At 36.8% G+C, this 23,212-nt stretch overlaps 1 protein-coding gene across 1 annotated transcript; it reads left to right on the plus strand.

Moving 5' to 3' along the window:
* Nucleotides 1-414: 414 nt before the first annotated feature.
* Nucleotides 415-22,935, plus strand: DAW1 (dynein assembly factor with WD repeats 1). Its single transcript, XM_050902607.1, has 13 exons — nt 415-454; nt 1,715-1,787; nt 4,593-4,737; nt 7,975-8,033; nt 8,689-8,811; nt 10,479-10,578; nt 13,183-13,290; nt 14,339-14,445; nt 17,692-17,794; nt 18,192-18,306; nt 19,395-19,471; nt 21,488-21,650; nt 22,312-22,935. Exons 1-13 carry the CDS (start codon nt 415-417, stop codon nt 22,344-22,346), a joined length of 1,248 nt encoding a protein of 415 aa, XP_050758564.1. The 3' UTR covers nt 22,347-22,935.
* Nucleotides 22,936-23,212: the final 277 nt, after the last annotated feature.

Consider the following 23,212-nt stretch of genomic DNA (forward strand, 5'->3'; position numbering starts at 1 on the left):
CATATAAGCTCACGGCGAGCTGCTCCCTCACAGGAGGCCTCGGCTGCGCAGCTGGAGCAGGACGAGGACATGGCTAGGCAGCCAAGGCACAGGCCGTGTCCTCATCCTGCCCCGGCTGCGCAGCCACCAGGGTCAGTAGTCAGCTCTCCACACCGAGCCCCCCTGCCGCGCCAGCCGTGGGGATGCCAAAAGATGAGCCGAGGGGGTTGAAGAGGCACCGCCATGTCTGACAGCTGCCTCGACCCGAGGGCACGCCAGGCGTTTAGCCGTGACAGGAGGCTGCCACACCGGCGACACGCAGCACCTAACGTCCGTTCCCGCCCCGCGGGGTGGAGGGTGGGGGGGCGCATGCGCGCAGGCGCTGTTTGGGCGTCGCTATGGTAGCGGGCCGAAGCCCGGGGCCGGCGGCGGAGGATGAGGCTGAGGCGGCTGCTGCTGCGCTACTACCCGCCGGGTGCGGAGCGGGGCGCGGGGAGGTCGGGCCGGTCCCCTGCCTTGTCAGCGGCTGTGCCGGCACGGCGGGGCTGGGGCCGCGCGTGGGGACTGCCGTTGGGCTTGTGGCGGGCGCCCCTGTCAGGGAGGCAAGGGGTGTGGGGGGGTTTCCTGTCATGGAGGTTTTCCTCACCTCTGTCATGGGCTAAGGCAGGAGTAAGGGCGTAGATCGCGCACCTGCAGCTGGATTGACTTCAGGTGCAGGTATTTTGGCACTGCGGTTGCTTGAGAGCCTTCCAGCTGGAAGCAGCTCATCGCCGATCGGGGCTGTAATTAATGACTTATCATTGCAAAATCAAGGCAGTATTATTCACATTGCACGAAGGGGTTTAAAAAGTCAAAAGTGACAGTAGTTGGCACCAAAAAGTGTATATGTGTTATCAAAAGGCCTGTTTAGCCAAAAGTTGCCACATTTCTTATATTTTCTTTCTTTGTTTTGTGAATTTTCTGAGCAGAACCATGCTTTGAAAAGCTATGCTGCTAAGCTGTCTTCATCATTTATCATTAACTCAGTCAGGAGACTTAATGAGTTTTCGGAAGTGAAACAAGATGGACATGGCCAGCTCAGGAAGTGTATTGTAATAACAGATCTTTCTTTCAAATTAAATACTTCTCTTACGGACTTGGTAAAATGCAAAATAACATAAAAATTCATCTAAATTGTCCTTTCCCACAGAAAACCAAGGAGCAGCAGAACTCTTCAACAACTGTTTCAAAACAGGAAGAAATGTGGTTAAACATTTTAATACTTCAGCTCAGTAGAAGGTGCAGAGGTGCCAGAGCATACCTAGAAATGGAAAGTGTTATGATTTTCTATCCATTACTGCACACAGGCCTTTGTGAACACTGAAATAAATATAACAGGTTTTGTAAAACGTATTTTCCAGGCTTCTTGGAACACCAAACTACAGCAAGTATCTTCAGGACAGCTTCTTTGAAAATAGAGCTAATGAAATCATGCAAAAGGTTGTTGGGGAAAAAGGAGAATGTTCATTTCCAGAATGGAAAATGGCTTGTAAATAATAATGTTTAATATCTTTTATCATATAAACACACCGGAGTTGTTCATCACCCTGCTAACTCTCAGCAAGAACAGCCAACCTCCTTCTAGTTCCAAGAAGTCAGTGGAGCAATAGAAGTGGGAGCATTGCTGTCTACAGTGCATGTTATAAAATCCCAGACATCTAATTAAGACCTTTTTATCACTTTTTTTTTTTTAAAGGAATTATTCTGGAATATGTACAAGGTGGTGAGCCGAAGACCAGATCTATAGATCTACTTGATCTTAGACCTGAGTAAGTATGATATTATTTCAGATAACAGCACTCTCTGCTGTCTTATAGCATGCTCATATACAACTCTATTTGATTGTTTTAAACATAATCGAGGTCAGCTATGTCTTTGTTCACTAAAACACACACAGAGAACAGAAAATAACATAGTCAAATCATTCTCCTACCACTTTAAATACAGAATCTTGCATTCCAGCTGATTATTAGCGTCATGCTTTTCTGTTCAGAGATGAAGCCTCTTTTTGCTTATAGAGTTATGATTATCAAGATGCCTGTACAAAGCCAGCAGAAATATACAGCACTTAACGTTGTGATGTCGTGATGAATGACAGTTAGTTCTTAGGTCCTGTAATAGTATTTCTGGTCTTCAGAATGTTTTCAAAAAGTGGGTCTAACTCAGCCCCCACTTACATTGGTTTAAATGACCTCTTGAAATCACTGAAAATAACAACTAGATATCAGTTCAGATCTCTCCTGTTAATTAATTAATCCTTATAACATCTATAGGTAAGGTGGTGTAAGATAAGCAAGTAAGTGATTCCCTCTCATATGTTTGTGTGGAGAAACTGAGTATCTGCTTCTGTTGCAAGTAACAGAAGTTTTCTCGTTTCTTTTGTTTCGAACCTAATTGCAGTTGACTTCTTTGAAAGAACAAGTAAGAGTGCATAATCTGATTTTCTAGTCTCCTACAGATGATGAAAGAAATTGCAGGAGCTTGATATATCTAAAAATCAGGGATTGGCCCAACTGAAGAATAAAAAATACAATGTATTTCAAAGTCAAGTTTAGATTTAAGTTTGATAGGATATCTTTAGGTAAGATAGAAGGCAGAGGTCACTTCATGAGGAAGCAAGTGAGACTTGCTATGTGGAGGACGATACTTAATCACCTCTGCCTCTGGCTTTCAGACAGTTGGAAGGCACCAGCCTGAAACTCTCATATGTATTCCTTGTGAGGAATAGGACAAATTTGTTGTAATGAGAATGTTGACTTAACAAATTACTATGCTGAATTAGCTTTAATACTGCTACATGTAATTTATGCACCAGTGCTTGAGAGGTTATTTGACTGGCTATTTTTTGTATTCAGTGTCAGAATACAATGGCATGTCACAGAATCAGAGAATTGTTTTGGTTGGAAGGGACTTCTTGAGATCATCTAAAGCAGGGTCAGCTAGAGCAGGTTGACCAGGATCATGTGTAGTTGGGTTCTGAATATGTCCTGGATGGAGACTCCACAACCTCTCTGTGAAACCTATTCTGGTGTTTGACCACCCTCACAGCAAAAAAGTGAATTTTTGTGTTCAGATTGAATTTCCTGTTTGTTTGGTTTTTTTTTTTCATTTGTGCTCATTGGCTCTTGTCCTCTCAGTGGGCAGTACTGAGAAAAGCCTGGCTCCCTCTACTTCATTCCCTCCCATCAGCTATTTGTACACATAAAAAGTACAGAACACTTCATGAATTTGCATGTCATATATAGTGGATTTTTTCACAGAACTTTTTGGCTGGCATCAAACACCATGGAAAGATTATGAAGTTTTATTCAGCGCTCTAACTATTTCTTCTGCTTTCCTCCAGCTAACGTCTTCCTCTAGGCACCCAAAAGAAAAAACGAAAAGAAATCTGAGGGCCTTAATATGGTTTTGGTCATAGTAGTCAGCCTACATGCTCTACTTAGCCAGCTCTGGTAGGAAGAGCTTCAGAAAGATAAAAAAATGCCACCATTAAATAAAGTTGCCAAAATCCATGGAGTTTATTAGGCACAAGAGCATGAAGTAACATGGTTGTCTTAATATCAACATTGATATGGAAGAGTCCTTGCATGTGGGCCAAAGTTAGTAGCCAATGTAGGCTGCACATGCAAGATGAAAAATCCAAATTTAAAAATTATTAATTTTTGTCTACCCAGAACTGTCCAGCTTAGTACTCTGGATAAAACCTAATGAGTCACTTAGTTTGTGAAAGAAATAAGTTGTCTGGTATTACTTAACAGGAGTATAAACACTGAGAGGATACTAATTTATGGGGATGTTAGTGGCTCCCATTTAGAGGACTGATATAGAAAATCTCCTTTGGACTGCAATAATTTACATACTAACAGAAATACTAGGCTTTCTTGCTAGGACTAGTTTTAAGTGTATGTTGGTGCTTTGACTGGCGGGTATTGTCAACCTTCAGTTTCTCATGGATGGCCAGAAATCAGCAGTTTATCTGATGATATGAAAAGATGATCCAATTCCACAGACTAGCTGTGAACCACTTCCTGGGGGCCCTATGGACACCAGTAGACTGTGGATCACGTTTTGGAAGCTATTATAATAACTAAGAGTTATAGGAACAGGCATAGATTTGTGAAGCCACAGACAGAGATAATTTTAACACTTTCCATATATAATTTATCTTGTTGCTACTTCATGGGCAATTCATTCGGAATTTAAGAAATTCCACTTTAATTTAGATTTATTCCGAAACTATCAGTTTTGGATACACATCTCCCATGTCTGCCCCTCTGTGGAAACCCTTTGAAAAGGTAAATTTCTTGCCAAGCTAAAATTTTTAAAAATTAAATCTTACTGAACAAATTTAATAAGAGAGGGAAGGAAGTATAGAAACCAAGAAAGATTTATCCATATTCCTTTAAGCTGTTACAGAATGAGATAAATGCATATAATTTAATTGTTTACTTCAGTTTCTCTGCAAGTAAATAATATTCTTGGTTTTATATTCATAATTATTGCCAGAGGATGAAATCTGTTGGGTTTGGGTTTTGGGGTTTTTTTGTTTTGTTTTGTTTTTTCCTCATAATTAGCACAGATGCCATAGCCTTAGTAGAAGAAATTCGAAAAGGAGAACCTCTCATCACAGCTTCGTGCAAGGAACACGTCATACATTTAGTACGAAGATTGCAAGAGAAGCTAGAGGAAAAAGAGGACCACAAGTTCTATCTTTTTAAGGTCAGAGGCATCTTTAAAATAATTTTGGGCATTTTTGTGGTTTTCAGTTGTGACGTTGCAAGTATGTTTTTACTGCTGCCTATTGTGCCTGAGAGCAAAATTTGGACTTTACGATAATTTCTTGGCTCTTTGCAATCACCTCTGCACTGTTTAAAGTGACTGAGTCTGGCCTGATTATATCTGCCAGGAATTCCCCCAAAAGGCTGGAAGGTATAACTGTTACTAGACACTGTTTACACAGGCTTATGTACAAGGGTGCGTTTTGGATGGAGAGAAATAATTCTCTCATTTGTCAGATAAGACTCTGTAGACCAGCAACACCCATAGTTATGTTTAAACAAAACCTGTAAGTAGACCCCAAGTAAATTAGCTGTTCGGAAAGGCCCAAAATATTTTCATACCCTTGTCTACTTCTTCATTTCGTGAAAATGATGAGGTTTTTGTGTATTCTGCTACATACAGTAATACTGGCTGTCATTACTTTCTGCCATTACTATTATGTTTGAGTATTGATAGTTTGATCTTCAGCTTACAGACAGCACTTTAAAAATTTATTTTAAATGAGTAAGCTTTTTAAGAATAATGATTAGAGAGACCTTTCAGGGCTTCAAATCCAGGATTCAGTCTGTCAGAAGAGAATAGGTTTAATTGTATTTAATTGTGGAAATAAAAATAGAATTACTTCCAGAGAGTGCATGTTGCAATCTGAAATAATTAAGTGTTGTATCTTTATTGTGTCAGCAGATGGCAATGTGTAGCTGTTAAAAATCTCTCGTCAGTGCTATGTGATTGTTACCTTAAATTTAGAGAGAAAAGGGAGAAGTTTTGTGTTGGTTTGTTCAGCAAAAAAAAAACAACTTACATGTTGCTAGATACAGCTTGGGTTCTTTTGACCAACAGTACACATCTGCGTGAATTCTGCAAAGATCTATGTATTTAACCTTGAAAACAGAGCTATGTAATAAGGCATCTTAAATTTAAAAATTTTCTGTTTTGTTTTAAAGTATGCTCTCAACTGAGATAATGCCTCACTTTTCACAAGCTTTTAAAATTGTTTGTTCATCCCAGAGACTGACAAATCATCAAATGCTGTTCAAATTTCAGTGTAAATAATGTATTTGTTCTTTGTTGGGTATAGTGCCACGTTTGAGCTTGTGTATTTGGAAATACTAGAGGCAGGCAAATCCAATCAGTGCGGGCTTATTTCCTTCACTCAAGAGTAGTTAGAAGTGTGTGAAAAGAACTTGTTTTATGTTTCAGTTCCATTTAAGGCTTGTAAATGAAACATGACTATCAGGTGCTTCTGAGATACTAATAAAATACAAGAGGTGGGTGGGAGTGAGAATTTTCTTTTTCCCCCAAAAAAATGTTCCATGTGTTTGCATTGTTTGGAAATGAATATTTTTTCCTTTTGCACTGGAGCGCAATCTTAAATGAGTGCATAAACCCATCTTTTTGTTATTTCCAGTAATTGTGGAGATGTTGTTGCACCCTGCAGAGAAACAAGCTTTTGTAATAATTTCTCAGGTTTTAAATTATTACATAGCAATGGTATGCTGTAGTGATTTGCAGATTTTTATCTTAGGGACTGTAGCAGATTTTGCAGAACTGAGGTACATTTTTTTTAATATTGCCTTAGGGTTTGATTATTGTATCATTTGCACAGGCAGTTCTTGCTGGCTTAGAGTTCTGTGGATGAAGCAACTGCAGCACTGGGCATTGGAAGAACAGAATTAGTCCTGTGATCTGAAATTGAACATAAACTCATCTCGTTTTCCTCCCTTTTTTTCATAATTGTTAAATATGTTTGTTGTTCAGAGCTGCCTGTGTGGAGCCCTAAAAATGTCATGGATCAAATTTCCGTAAATTTCCATAATTATCCATTCTTATATGCAGATATTTGTATACTGTGGCTGTTTTTAAAAAAGCAAAATATTTTTGTCATTTCCACATCGTGATTGCCTATTCCCACTGCTGTAGCTGAAAGTACAGCTTGTCTTACTTTCTCTAGAGAACAGAAATTGCTGTTTCTCTAACATAAAATAAGTTTTCTGTTTGTCTCTGTCAGTCCTTCACTTGACCACTGTTATTTCCATTTTGATCAGTCCCTACTCTTCTGAGGGACTTACTCTTATCTGATAAAGATAAGAACAAAAAGTTGAAGCTCTGGTAATATGTCAGTGATTAAATGGCATTGCTCATAAATCATTTCTTCTTCATTCTTACGCTACAGAGAAGACCTAGTGGACCACTGCTGTATTTTTAACACCCCTGTACTTCACTGTCAGCAATTGCTGTGATTTCCCAGGTTATGATTTTATTATGCTTTAGACTCGAGCAGAAGCCAGCTTCTAATAGGTGAAAGTTGTTCAAATGGAAACCCTGTTATACAGTAGCCAGCTTATTCAAACACAAACCAGATTATAATTTTTGGTCATTTTCAAAGTATCATGGCATGCTGACTTTCATTGGCAATATCTGAAATCAATTTCACCTGTGTTTAATAAACCTTAATATATATTATTATGGCTATGAGATAATTTACATGAAACATATATACTGTCTGATTAAAGGACCTTAGAAGCAATGTTAGAAAAACAGTGACCTCCATCACCTACATAGTACAGGCAGACATCAAATTTGAAATTCCCTCTTTGAATTTTGTCTTGATAAGTATCTTTGTTATGGTTCTGCATGCCTTTTTTGTCATGACCTCATAGGACGTAGATGTAGCTTATTTCTGTTCTCCCCATTTTTTAAAACAAAATCATATACTAGCTGAAAGCATCCCATAACCTAAAAGACTCAAAATACTCAATTCAGCTGGATCTCTTGATTCACTATATACAGCTTAATATTACTTGGGATTTCTTTCATCAGTGATCTCACCAGGCATGGTCTCCCCACTCATTTGTTTTTGCCCTTTCAGCTCTGGTCTAGGGTTACTTTGCTGGTCTCAGAGAAGGTGGAGAAAAATCAAACATGGGGGAAAAGACAGTTCATTCAAGTAAAATATAAATTTGCAATCAATACTATATAATATCTGCAGTGATAACCTGCTGAGGCATGGGGGATTTTTTAGTTAGGGATTGATGTATTACAGCTGTAACTGCTAATCCAACAGGAGAAGGAGAAAATATTAACCTATTGAATATTTTAAGTAATTGTCTTTTTTTTTTTTTTTTTTAATTTGCACCTAATGTTGTTTTCTTCTCCCTCCCCTCGCTTCTATTTCAGGTACTTAGAGCACATATATTGCCACTGACTAATGTAGCATTTAACAAATCTGGTTCCTGGTAAGTTGTTTTCAAAGTCAAAATACATAATCACTAATTGAAGTTTTGTATTTGTAAATTAAATTGTAAGAGAATTTCAGTGCTCTTATCTTGCTGCAAAAAGAATTCAGCTGTGCTGCTTATAAGCAGCTTCAGGCATGATTGGGGATTAGATTCCAGGCCTCTGTGGGAGAACCAATGGGAGATGCAGAAAAGTAGTGGGTGAGATTCCATTTATGTACTTTTTTTCTTCCAAGGTGATAGTTTGTTGACAATTACCATATTTCAGAAAGAAGCACCTTTATGGCAATAAAGTGAATATTACTAAAAGCTTTGACATAAATTCATTTGGGACTTTCACTGTAGTGGAATTTCATGCTAATTGATTTCACTGTGGACATATGCCTAGTCATTTTTTCCTTCATGTCTTGAAAGCAGCAGCTTGCTTTCTATTTGAAATACATTAAAGATTAGAAACAAAGCTTTTTTATGAGTAATATTTAAAAAAAAAAAGAAAAGGAACCTCTATGGTCATTAATCTATATTTTTGAAAGAAAGAAGAGAATTAGGGTCTGAGACAGTGCTAATTGAAATGTGTGGAAATAACTCATTTGACTATGCACCAGGACCAGTAAGATATTTACTGTATTCAGAAATTAATTTCTCTTTGCTTTAGCTTTATCACTGGAAGCTATGACAGAACCTGCAAAGTATGGGATACTGCATCAGGAGAAGAGCTACGTACGCTGGAGGGACATGGAAATGTTGTCTATGCAATAGCTTTCAATAATCCCTATGGGTAAATATATTTTCTCTGAGATACATCATAATTGCTAATCCTGTTATTTTGCAAATGCAGAACTGTTACTCAAACTGTAACATGAAATAGACTATCTCAAATTGAAAGAGTTCAAATTCTGAATTTGTAAAGTTCAACTATAGCTAATCACCATGGGATGACACTGTATGTTATTTGTATAAGAGATATATTCAAGCATATTTTCTGCTATAATTTTTTAAAATGAGATTTAGAAATTTAAAGCATAAATTTCAGTAGGTATTCAGTGTCTTGAAAAATACATATATGAGTCAGTTTAATATATTGAAACACAGATTTATTTCAATAATATCTACGTGATCAGATTGTTCTGAATGTTAATCATTCTTTACTGCCTCCATGTAATTGTATATGATGTGAGATATAAGTACTTAAAACAGCTTGTTTTGCTTCAGCTAAGGAGAAAGAACATTTCTGTCATAACAAAAGTGGATTTCTCCATTTGGTATTACACATGCATTATTATTTAGGACATGATTTAGAAGTGTCACAGCTGTTGAGTAATTTTTATGAAATCCAGAGGGTGCCGCTATATGAATGTCAAATATGAATCTGTGCATCTTTTGTTTTCTGCAATAGCTGTTTGCCCTAGGTTAGTATTGCCACCTGTTAGGTGAAGGGAATTACATGTTAGCTACTGAGGTTTCATTGTCATTTGCTTCCTGAGGAAGCTGTCGTGTGTAAGTAAACCATTTTGCTTCTCTGCAAAATAAGAGAAATTAACTCCTATTTTTATATTGAATCACATTACTTCTTTCACTGTCAGGTGTCCTATTTCTCAGTTAAGCAATACACAATTAACATCAGGAAATAAATATTAAAGACTTGTTCTTATGCTATTTAAAGCATCATCATTTCCTTCTACATGAAAAGACTTTATCTAACCTAGAACCCCCAGGTCAATGTCTTATATTCTGATATTATTCTTTACTTTAAAAAAACAATTAATGAAATTCTTTTATATACTTTGAAGAAACTGATGTATGATAAAAATCTGTGCAAAGATAAATAACTAGACTGTAACATAAAAGTGGAGAAGCAATATACAGCAAGCGAAAACCTCATGAGAACCTTGAGCTAATTTTAAATTAAAAGTTCAGTAAAAAAAGAACTTTTTTTTCTGCTAATATTTAGGTTTCGATGCAGCGTCCCTTGCTACATTTTCTGGGTACCTCACTTCAGTTTAGTCCTGCTCTAACTGCAATTGGTCACAACAGTTCCACTGACTTCAGTGGGAGTGGAGTTCAACCTCTGAGACTGGGGTAAACTGCTTCCAAAAAGAGTTTATAACTGTTGATAAACAGACGCTATCTGATAAAATGACATAACTTTTAAATACATCTGGAAGTACAGCAGACAACCTCATCCCTAATATAGGTTAGTCATCAGTTATGAACACTTCTGTGCTAATAGATAAGCACAGTGGCTCTTTTAGAAACTAATTATGTCTGCTAATTTTTTCCCTTAATGTAACTTCTGTTTGTGAAACCCTGCTCCAGGATCTTGTAGATCCTTGCAGGCAGAATGCATGGAAGCTTCGATGACTGGATATTGTTTCTGTGAGTTCTACTGTCTTTGAAGTCAGAGGGTTTTTTCTAAATAAAAATGACAGGATATTTTCCATTTAGTGACAAGATTGCCACTGGATCTTTTGATAAAACCTGCAAACTGTGGAGTACGGAAACAGGAAAATGTTATCATACTTTTAGAGGACATAGTGCAGAAATAGTGAGTACTGATGGACATTTCTTATTCCTTTATGTTTCGTCACACCATCATTGATGGCTGTGGGTTCTGAGTCCCTGTGAGCTGACATTGGAAGGGGTGGCTATTCTGCTGCATCTATTCACACATTCAGATATTGTGAACATTTCTGCACTGCAAGAAAAGATAGTCTGCCAGTTCTTAAGAAATAGAATAAAACATTGTATACAGTTTGAAATTATATTTTTATTTTTAGTTTGCTCCAATTTCCCTTGTTTGCTAAATGTTAAAACATATTTGAAAAATACGATAACAATCGGAATTTTCAATTTATTGCACATATTTATTCCTTGATTTGTTTACATATGTCATTTTTTGTCTAGATATCTTGCATTCCCCCTCATCTTTGCAGAACTAAATACACAAGAACATCATTGCTTGTGTTGCTGTCTTTCACGCTGAGATCTGTACTTCACGTACAGGACCAGTTGGAGCCATAGAAGAATGAATTTCTGAAATTTTAAGTGTGTTAACTGGGAATATGTGGGATGCTGAAATGTCAAAGATATATAAACCAAAAACAGTTTAAGCTTAAAAATGGCTGGTTTCCTTTCCATGGACTAGGAGCCCTATTAGCAACAGCAAATATCTTGATGCACAGCATTCGGATTTAAAAGATCAGGGCAGATCCACTGAAACTCCTAATTTCAATGCAGAATATATTTTTTAACAAAAATAGCTATACAATCATTATTCAATAAAGCATTTCTGGAAATTGTTTCTGGAAACAATTGGAATTTAATTTGTAGATTGCGAGGCCTATAACTAGTGTGAGAAAATGGTGGTTTAGCTTGGTGGAAGGTGAGGTTTGTTTCAGTGGGTTTTTGATTCTCTGGATACTTTGAAACAGTTATCCCTTACAATGGAGAACATATTTGCTTATTGAGACAGGCTGCAGTGATTTTGCTTCCGCAAATCAGTTAGCTAAATATTTAAAGGCCTCTCAATTTCTTCTGACTTCCGTAGGGGTTAGATTAGACCCAAAGTGTTATGAGTTGTGCTAGCAAGTAATTAGTAGAAGATAATAGCCAGCAGAAAATGATGTGTTTCTCTGAATGAGACCTGTTTCTGAAAGGCCATTATTGCGTATGATACATTGCTGGCAAGGGCATGTCCATAGTTATTCAGTACCAAAAAAAGAAAAAAAAAGAAAAGGACATAGTGAAAATGCGCCAGTGACCTTAGCTACTGTTTTCCTTTTTGTCATGGCACCTCCTATTCTTTATTAGCAGAACAATCATATTGAATAATTACAGAGAATGGGAAGATGACTACATGATTTTTTAATGTGAAAAATGAATTAAGGAAGTTGTTGAGCTTTTGTTCTTGCTTTTTCAAAAGTAAATATGATGTTGTGGGGATGCCCTTGGCAAATGGCCTAGATAATCACACCTGTTAAGATAAGAGTGTGAGTGTACAGAGTGTGTTTGTGGGTACACAAAACTGTCTGGAGGGTCTTTGCCCCAAACTGATTGAGTTAAAGAGGAAGCCTACCAAATGATAGTGTTAGGGAGGACTGTCAGTCAGATTGAACAGTAACTGGAGAATCTCAAAGAGAATTTTGAAATAAAGAAAAAGAAAGAAGAAGATAAAAGAATGAAGACAATTTATAACAGGGTGGGGGAGACATTAGTCTGGAAGCAGCAGTTGTCAAAACCTGCTCTGGTGCTCCCAGAAGTCACCCTGGGCATCACAATCTCTGCCTAGACCAGAGAGTGTAGCCTTCCTTTTGGAGACACCATGAGGAGTCTGCATCCGGCTAGTGGATTGTCAGTACGGGGTTCAACAAAAGGGCCCCGTTGTTCCTCCTGTAAGATGTGCATATGTGAATTTGGATGCCTTCTCTCTAGCATGTGGATCAGCAGATTGTAGGAAGTCGCATGGGTTCAACTAAAGCTGGAGTGCTCATGTCTCCTAGGGGAGGTGTGTGCAAGTAGGGGAACACATAATCCTAGGAAAGGGGGGTGCGCTTGTAACCCACTCATCCTGTGAGAGAATGAGTGTGCATGCAAGAGTGTGAAAGTGTGTGTGTGTGATTAAAACTTCTTGGAGTTAGAGGAGGAGGTTTAGAAATTTGTAGCTGTTTATTAAGATTGCGTAAGTTTATCTGTTGTGTTACAGATACTGATACTGAATACATAGTTCTCTGCCAGTTAACTATGCGCTGTTAGTCAGTCAACAAACTGCTTCAGTCTTGATTTTCATTAACATTTTGTGAACTAAATAATTTCTACGTGTGACACAAAATGAAGCACCTAAGTAGTGAATTTTAATCCAGGCTCAGAAAACAGTACAGGAAATCTTCCAGTAATTCTTTTTAATGCATTGTCATTGCAAAGCAGCCAATTAGTCCATTTGATTTAAGTAGCCATCCAGAGCTATGTGATAAGGATTTGTTGCTCTTCTAGTGAGCTGTTGGAAGAACTCTGCAATTCTTCTGTATGCCATAAAATATTAAGTCAGACTTTTCTCTTGTTTAAAAATATGAATCCTGACCCATTGTTTTTGAGAAAATGTATATAAATACTCTCCTTTCCCACTTTTTCCATCCAATGTTTCTTGCTACAGGTATGTTTATCATTTAATCTTCAGAGTACATTGGTGGCAACTGGAAGCATGGATACCACCGCCAAATTATGGGATATAGAGAAAGGAGAAGAAATAGTCACTTTAAGTGTATGTTTGCCTTCCTTATGTTTTTAAAGGTGTTCTTTGCTTTCTTAGTTTTCTAACTGAGGCAAATAACAGTGTCACCGTTACAACATTTTCAAAACTTGCAGAGTTTCTTTTACTAGGTGATCCCATAGTGACTGCAGTTACAAAACAGATTAAGAAAACTTGAAGGGAATGATAAAGCTATGGTATTTTATAAGAAGTCCTATTTATCAAAAGACAGATTTTCTCACTTCAGTGACATTACTGCTATAGATTAGAATGCCTCCCATCGCTCATTAAAACATGCTACTATACTGTAAATTATGACCTCCTCTGCATTGACATAAAGTAACTCTGAGAACATCAATGTCAGACACTATGTCTGTATGGATCTTCTTCCTGTAAACATTAGCAGAGGACAGCCACCCAATTACCTCTAGATTGTGATGTCTCTTTGCTCTATGTGGCTTGCTGGGATTCCACAGGTTCAGATTGGCCTGTGCTGTTTCAATGCATTTCTCTTGCATAAATCCTGAATAACATGTGGTGCATAAGCTTCCTTTGGTGTATGTGGCCTATAGAGTGAGGAAGACATTTTCTCCTCCTTGACTTTCTCTTCCTCAGAGCCCTGAGCAGAGCAAAGAGCAGTGGAATGTGTGAACCTTTAGTTTATAAGTATGCTTACATTCATTTTTCCAACCCTGTCCACCAAAACCAATGACAAGCTGTATTGTAGTTTACTGTAAATGAATCATCTGATTTTAGTACGTATTGGTGAACAATGTGATTCTGTTTAAATCAAATATGGAAAATATGCACTGATAACATCACTGGACAATTGCTCACTGCTTAAATGATGTGCCTGATTTTTTGCAGTTGTTGGGATATTTACTATTCCACAGTCCAGTAGATCTTTGTCAAAATTGTGATATACTGGACAAGACAGTAATATAATATATTGAAGGGTTATAGAAGGATTATGCTGCTGGAAAAAAAGCTACATATTAAATTACATTAATGGAAAAGTCATAATTTGCATTCTTATACCGCTTTTTAAAAATTCTCTCAGGGGCATTCAGCAGAAATTATTGCGTTGTCTTTCAACACCACTGGAGATAGGATTATCACTGGCTCCTTTGACCATACAGTAGCAGTGTGGGATGTTGGCACTGGCAGGTACTAAAGTACTAATCAATATCATTTTACATTGTGTGTTTTAATGACAAATGAAAGAGACAATGTTGAGCTACAAATTACAGATCTTGTATTTTTGCTTCATTTAGAGTATGCGTTCCTTCATCTTGTTATTTATTACTCCTGTTCCCTTTGTTCTTCTGAAAAGGAATGCTGCTCATGAAAAGCTTTTGTATATGTTTTTTGTTCTAAATTTCCATCTTATGAGCACTGAAGAGGCAGACAGAATGGACAGATCCTGTGCTGGTTGCTGATGAATTCTCCAAACAGGAAAATATTTTATCAACACGGAAACTCATGGTTTGTAAGGTGTCTAGAATTTCGAGCTGGAACAGACTGTTTAAGTAGAAAGAAAGTATATTTTATGTCATAGAAAATTAGCCTGGTCACATTGTCTTTAAAAACTATAGGGGGTCTGTTTTCCTTCTCACAATCCTTTATGTCAGTATAAGTTTATAAAGAGGAGAAAATTTGGCCACTCTGACTGCAGAGAACAAAATGTCTTGATTATGATGCCAACAAGTAATAATGTAGTAGCTAAATACAAACTTGTATTATCATGACAAATCCACTTGTTTTTTCAACTGGAAACTCAGTATAAGTAGAATAATAGAATGATTGCCCTGATTACTGACAAAGTAATTTATAAAGATAACAATTCTATTACGTTTTCAGAGGTCATGTCTTTTTTCTTTTTGTGAAAGCAAGCGGAATATCTCTGAAGTTTATATATAAAAGGAAAATGTGTGTATAGTGATATCTTGGGGTAATAAACTGTGTATCGCTTCAAAATGAGAGTAATCATGTGATTTAAAAAATAATGTACACATAGGACATCATTTAAGGCTTGATCCTGTAAGCTCTGAGCTTATTCAACACCAGCAGTTTAATATTTGGCATGTAAATACTTAGGAGGCACTCATTCAGCAAAATGGACCTTTGGATTCAACTTCATTCAGACTGGTGTTCTTGCAAATATTTTTGTTTGAAAACAGCTTCTTCTTCCAGCTTCTTGTCTGAGCCTGCAGTGAAGTCAAAGTCTTGGGATTTTCATGTTGCATTCTTTTTTTTCTAAGAAAAGAATGTGGACTTCACATCAGGGTCAATACCAGGAAGTGGAATATGAAGGAGAAAATTCTCGTTTAAACACTAGCAGCTCTGGTAATTAGCTAGTGGGCAATATAATTGTGCCAGGGCCAGCATTCAGCCTTTTAGATGGCAGTTGGGCATCTATACATTTAGTAATAATGAAAAGTTGCAGTCAGAAAAACTGTGAGCAAATCATACTTTGCTGTATACAGGTCCAGGTAGATTTGCAAAAATCTTGTCGGTGAGGTTGTGTGTGCCTGTCTTTCACCATATGAAATACATGAGAAACACTGCTTTCCAAATTTGAGTTTGAAGTTTCTTTTAATTTTGCTGGCTGACTCTGATAAGTGTCTGTGTTCCTCAGTTTTATTTTGGGTAGGTATCCAGAATTGTCCTGAGGGAAGTTGATGTAGGGACAAGAAATCTCAAGAAGGTTCAAGATTTTCTTCATAAAATGTTAAAATTGAAAAAAAAAAAAAAAAGGGGAGGGGCGACACATGCTTTTGTAACACAGGTCTGTATTTCATCAGCAATTTCTCCATGGCAGATACAGTCAGCTATAGTTCAGTTGAAGGTGTCTTCAGAGCTTCATTTGACAAATCAACAGCCTGTAACTGGGGCCAGGAGTGCTGGACACCACAATGTTGAGAGACAGTCAGTTCCTTCTTATTTCCAATTATGGTGCAAATATTAGAGCATCCATATATTAAATTTCACTGGAAACTGAAAGTTAAAGAAATACTATCATGACTGAAGCCAATTTTTTTTTTTAAATAATTTAAATAGAAAATTTTTATGGCATTTCACAAGCCTGTCTTCTGGGTTCTTTCTAATTGTGTATCTGATAGATAATGGTTTCTGTGAGATGTTCCACACGTTGCTATTTATTCTGCTTATTGATTGGATATTTACGTTGAAGCTTGAAGCCTGGACTGCCTTTTTGAAATTTGGAAATTAAAGCTTTTAAATTTTAAATTAAAACTTTTTTCATTATTAGGTATTTTGGGTATTAGGTATTACAATAACAGCAGTCTTGATGGCCAAATAGTATGTTCACAAAAGTGAGAAGTTTTCCACTGTTGTTTTCTGCTCGTTGATTTTTGGTTTTACTGTAAAAACGTCTACACGATTACAACAGTGCAGGCCTCACATTGTTAGACATTAAAAGGAGTAATTCTATAAAATGACATGAGTATAATCAAGTTTTTGTTATCATAAACAAATAGAAAATTCAATTGCTCAGGAGATTTGCTTTGCTGTTCGTTTATCATATATATTAATTTAGCTACCCTTATATATCTTACGCAATGAATAAAAACATTTCAGTCACTTAAACTCATTTAGTTGTTTTTCTAGTCGTCAGTTTATCCATTAGTTAAAGCAGTTTTCTATTAATGATACAGTGATATTAGCATTGTGATGATAACCTAATTTACTAATCCTTTAAAATATATATATATCAGTTAATCTTTTTTAGGATTCGTTGCCTTATAGGCCATTAATTCATAGGAAGCAATAATGGCTAATTGTACCCTCTCTATTCAGCTAAAGCTGAAGAATTTAATGGAACTAGTATTGCCAGTCTTGTGCAGCAAGAATTTTAGGATTAATGAGGATTAGAAATCATATTTCAGTTTGGCTGTCATTTGCCTGTTACTTGGGAACATGCTCACATTAAGTAGCTGATTAAGTTCCAGTTGATCTTTGGTGGATTTTATAAAAGGTTTAGATTATATGCAGCTTTAAAGATGTACTGTTTACAGTTCATTGAAGTAGGATAATAGGAGAGTAACGTGGAAAAACTTGCTGTACGTGCTTTGTACGTAGAAGAATACAAGAAATCTGTCTCTGGCACTGGAAAGTCATCACATTTCACTGGAAATACATTCACTAAAATATTTTTGAAAGAGAAGGGAGGACTTCTCCGTTTTATTCCTTACTGCCTCTCTGTCTCAAAGATAAAAAAAGGAACTGATGTAGTACTGGAATCCTAAATGAGCTGTACCACTCCATTTAATTGCTTTAATGGATAAAATGGTGAAGACTTGACACCTTAACTATACCATTTTATAAACTTACTTATAATTTATATGCGTATATCAAAATACACACTAAAAATGTAAGTTCTCTTTTTGGTAGGATGTTACATACTTTAATAGGTCACCGAGGAGAGATTAGCAGTGCACAGTTCAACTGGGACTGTTCTCTTATTGTCACTGGATCAATGGACAAGACATGCATGGTAAGAAAGTTGAGTATGTACTGAATACTCAGCTACTTGATATATAAAAATATATCTTTTGTAAATGGAAAAGCATTATTTTAAACTAGTACATGTAATTCATTAAAGAATTTGCAACTAAATGCAAAACCTATAACCTTATTCATTTCAGTGAAGTCCAGTTAAATAACAATATATATTTTAAGGCTCATTTTATCAATACACTGAAAGAAAAAATATATAGGACTTCATTAAACTGACTAAACAGTGACTCTTTATTGATTTATATCCAGGTTTCATGTTAATACGTTGTCAGACATCAGAAAGGGCCTATACATGTTGCTTTATGGATCAGCTAGATATCTATCAAGTAAATTAGTCAAAATAAGCAAAAAATTACCCGTATTTATCTATGCAGCTGTGGAATGCTATGACTGGGACGCATATAGCAACTTTAACAGGTCACAGTGATGAAATATTGGATGTCTGCTTTGATTATGCTGGCCAGCGTATTGCAACTGCCTCCGCTGATGGTAAGTGAAGTGATTGGGACTGCTATAAGAATTGCAATAGTAGCATAAAACACCTCTGTCCTTTTCCTTTGGTTTTGCTTTTAATGTAGCTTGATGAAAGAGGAGTATCATGACTCAAAATTATAGATCAAGCAATGTTTGTTGCATTATAGAAAGTTTGGCATTAAACTTAAGAAGTTCTCCCCAGTGAAAATTTTCTTATTTTTCACACTTTAATCAACTCAACATGTCTTTCCCCTTTAACTTCAAACTTGCAGGGAAATATTTCACTCGTGTCTGGAAATGCATTTTAAATGTTTAGATAAGTAACTTCTGAGTGAAGTTTGATCTGGATGGCTCAAATTTAGGCTTAAATGAAAAAGGTAGTTGGAATTTTAATGGTGGATTTGCTACTAGGCTTTCCAAATGCACAGCAAGAGAATACATAATAAAGAGGTAGTGAAAGAAGCAATTTTGTTTTGTTATTGGTACGCAGCAGTTTTGCATGCTTATTATTTTTTTAGGAGTCACAATAAATCGTTTTTTATATTCACCTGCACAATGTTATATTATAGCGCATAATGACAATACTGTATTATTTTTACATATTTAAGTGTTTTGATTTGCACTTTCAGAAACAGGATACCAGACTGGATGGGAGGCACTATTTGGATCTGATTTGCTGTAGTTGCTAAATTAAGACATAAGACAATGTAAAAAGTTTCCTGAAATGTAATCAATAGCTTATTAAATATAATTCATAGCTTATTATATAGAATGAATATCTGAAATATAATGAAAGCTTTCTGAATATATTGTACATGCATTCTGAAATTATAGATTTCAGTAGTCCATGTTCTATGTGGACATTTTGCATTCACATTTTAGAAGTTTTCCAGCAGAAACCATTAAGAAGTCAACCTTTTCCAACCAGATTACAGATCCTTTTTGACATACTTTATCCTTGGGGGAAACTATGTTACGATTGTCTTCTATTTCTTTTGAAATCAAACCTGAGGATGAGGTCCTTCTGACCTTATTAAAATGTTCTTACTGAAATGCATGCTTAAGCATAACAATCACAAATGGCTCCTCATCTACTACAACAGGATCAGCAAGAGTCTATAATGCAGAAACAAAAAAGTGTATTGCAAAGCTAGAAGGGCATGGAGGTGAAATTTCAAAGGTAAGCTGTTTGTGGTTTGCACCTTTTCTTATTTGATTACGTGTGACATCCAATCCACCAGTTATTCCATGACACAGGAATACTGTTAAAGAATGTGGTGGTAAAATCATTAATATTAAACATTGAGAGGTCTGGCTAAGAAGTTATCTTTACTAAAAGAACATTCCTTTCCACTAAGAGCTATCAGTCAATGATTGTTTCCAACTCCCCACTTCTGACCTAAGATAATACTGGGTCTGCTACTCCTATATGCTCCACCAAAAGCCATCTCTCTATATTGTCATGTTATTTACTATTGGATTCCTTAGAACTGTGGCAGTTAGCAAGCTACTTAAGAAGTCCATCCATCCCAGGGATGGATACCTGGCTTTGTTAACATTGAAAGGATTGTTTTTCCTTACCTCCTTCCTTTTTCTGAAACAGTATATAGGTTGGGTCTCCGCAATCGCTTGGCAGAGAACAGGGGAGCAGAGAGGGAGATGCCGTCCGAATGTTCTCTCACTATGACCATAGTTAATAGAGCTTCTGTCTGACCTGTCCTAAATGGTCCTTGTGTTATTACACCCTTGGAGTCCCCAGATTCTCTGACAGAATAAGCACATATTTTTTAGTCTCTTGATGACATCTTAAGGCTATTGCCTCTGAGGCTTTTACCATCACCCTTATTCCTTGCTTCTACCAGATCTGCTCCTCTTTACTCTTTTTCATTTCTCTGCACACCCGATTTATGGAACGGAACAGAAAAAACATATTTCTGTGGCAAAATATACGGACAGTCTTACTTTCAAAAGTGCATAAGGGACTTGGAAGTATAAAGCCTATTTCAAAAATCACTTGGTCACGAGGAGTGCTCATGTACTTTCCTGGAAGTCTTGTCTGGCTCAATTCTGAATGCCAAAGTTCCATTCCAAATACATTTAGTTACTTCCAAAATTGTACATATTTTTCAAACTCTGTTATTTAATGCTTGCAACTTTTCATAATGCTTACAACTTTTCATTATTCTTTCAAATGGATAGTTTTCACTAGCTTCCAGGCTAGTCTGCTAAGTCTGTGCTGCTTTTGTCTGATGTATTTTGTAATTGAAATATTAATATTTTGAAACTAGGATGGTTCTTAGTGAAAAAACTCATGTGCTTTCATTGTATTGATTTGGCTATTATAATCACTCCGCTGAGAGAATATTAAGTTCAGAAGGGCTAGTCTTTCCTCAATACAGTCACTGCAATATTTCACACTCAGTGTAGATGCACTGAGGAATGCAGTCTGAATACATGCTGACATGTGGGTGGGTTAGGGACAGTTTCCATCAGGGTCCTTAGGATGATTTCACCTTAGGGTGATTTCTTTGCTGGAAGTGAGAATATGCTCATCCGGGAGCATGTTGAAAAGTCAATCTATTTCTGCAGATGTTCTGTGTAGCTGTGATCACTTGGGAAGGTTATTACTTGGAAATCGGATTTCTGGGGAACAGGCATTTTGCCTTCAGTAATTAAGCAATTTTGTATTATATAATAAACCTGGTATTGTCCGGTTAGTGCTATAAAAATATATCTGATTATCTGGAAATGCATGCAATTTTGGCAATGAATGTTTAACAAATATGAAGACGTACTACAAAATGAGTTGCCTTCAGTGGAAGTTTTAATATTACAGAGATGTATGTTATTTAATGTAGAACTCTATAAAATATGTATAAATTTTACATTGGAATAATGATAACATTTAAATAAAGTTGTTACAGCTGTAGAGCAATTGTGATTTTGGGCGATAATATTCTGAAGTCTTGATCCTATAGTAAGGTCATTGTATATAGACCTTTGTACATACACAAAGTTTCCAGCCACAGAAGTTTTCCAGGGTGACTCTAGTGCAATACTATCCTTAATTTTAGCTGAAAAGCTGAATGCAAGAGTTGCTGGTTTCTGTTTTCATCTTTTAATCATTAGATATGCTTCCTTTTCTTGGCATATTGACTTGCTAAGTAACATAACTTTTTTCTATATTTTGTTAAAGGTATGTTTCAACCCTAAAGGCAATCGTATACTAACAGCCAGCTCGGATAAAACAGCTCGACTCTGGGATGCTGCTACTGGACACTGCCTTCAGATATTAGAGGGTCATACTGATGAGATATTCTCCTGCGCTTTCAATTACAAAGGCAATATAATCATTACAGGTAACTAATATATTCCAATTTTTTTTTCTTTTTTTGAGAGACATTTGAAATCTTGTTATGGTAAAAAAAATAAGAGTCTGAAAAGTTTCCTGGGGCCATATCCCAAATGCAGGTACCAGCAGTGACTTAAAATATAGTCAAGAAAAGCTAGGAACTCACTTTTGAACTGAGGTTTAAGTGAATATGGCCATGAACAAATTTGTATAGAGGCATGGGCATACCCTATCAACTCTCCTGCGGGCGTATACTAGCACCAGACCAGTGACTAAGCCATTTTCTCACAAAGCATTGCAGTGAGGGAGGTCTGGATGAGCAAAAGGCAAAGCTTTTGAAATGGGAGCACACCTTTTCTGTATTTGGCACTGAACTCTGTTCAGGTTTCCTTCATTTCAGACAAAAAGTTGTGGGAGTGGGAAAAGATGTGGACAGAGCATTTGTGATTGCTTCGATCTTTTGACTGAACTACCAAAATATGGGATGCAGGATGATCTCAGCTAAAAATATTGCTGTAGGTCCTGCTGTCTCTTGCTAGTCATGGACAGAAAAATATTTCTTTGGCTCCTTGGCATTCTGGGTAGATTGTTGACGTAGTTGTTAACAAAAATGGATAAATTATGTGATACAGCTAAATGATTCCTTCACAATGTGTGTTTATTACTAGGGAGCAAGGATAACACCTGTAGAATATGGCACTGACTGAAGAGAAGGAAAGATCCAGTTTGGTATATGCCTACTTTGTGAGTTTCATAGTCAATAAACTCAGTCTTTCAGATCTGTTTTCTTTTACCCTCTTTGTTTGCCTTTAGCTTTGCTGAAGTAGAAAAGTTACCTAGATTTTGATAGGTTTGACTTCGCTGATGTCTGGTAGATATGGAATCACAGAATAGTAGAAGTTGGAAGGGACCTCTGGAGATCATCTAGTACAACACCCCTGCTCAAAGCACTGTTAACCAAGCAGGCTGCCCAGGACTGACGTGGTTTTTGAATATCTCCAAGGACAGAGACTCCACGGTTTCTCTGGGCAACCTGCTTAGTGTTTGACCACTCTCACAGTAAAAAAAGTTGGGTTTTTTTTCCTTATGTTTAAATGGAATGTTTTCTTGTATTTCAATTTGTGCATGTTGGCTCTTCCCTGGGTACCACCGAGAAGAGTCTGGCTCTGTTATCTCAGTCACCTGAGAGAAATCATGATTAGTGTGAACGAATCCAGTAGGATGGTCCCATTTCTTTGTGTGTCATTTCTAACTTGAAACCCTTTTAATAAAAAAAATACAGCATTATAATACTCTCAGGTGTGAAAGGGGTGTTGTTATGCACTTACTCTGAGTACTTTTGTATTATTTTTTTTGTTGTGTAATAAAGTATTGAGTTAAAATGCCAGTTTCGCTACTTGTGATACAATGTCCCACTTGGTATTTCTGGAGAAAACCAGCAACCATTTTTGAACTGCATTGCTACTAACTATTGCATGCATGCTGTAGTTAAACTCCCACTCATGCCCCTTTCATACTTGCCCACATCTTTCCATTCATTCCATTCCTTTCTGCTCAGCCCTCATTCTC

The sequence above is a fragment of the Gymnogyps californianus genome, chromosome 10 (genome assembly GCF_018139145.2).
Source record: "Gymnogyps californianus isolate 813 chromosome 10, ASM1813914v2, whole genome shotgun sequence".
Taxonomy (NCBI): Eukaryota; Metazoa; Chordata; class Aves; order Accipitriformes; family Cathartidae; genus Gymnogyps; species Gymnogyps californianus.

Coding starts and splice junctions, on each gene's coding strand:
- DAW1 (XM_050902607.1), top strand. CDS start 415: ATGAGGCTGAGGCGGCTGCTGCTGCGCTACTACCCGCCGG. Junction 4,738..7,974: donor ACAAGTTCTATCTTTTTAAG/GTCAGAGGCATC, acceptor CTTCTATTTCAG/GTACTTAGAGCACATATATT. Junction 14,446..17,691: donor TGGGATGTTGGCACTGGCAG/GTACTAAAGTAC, acceptor TCTTTTTGGTAG/GATGTTACATACTTTAATAG.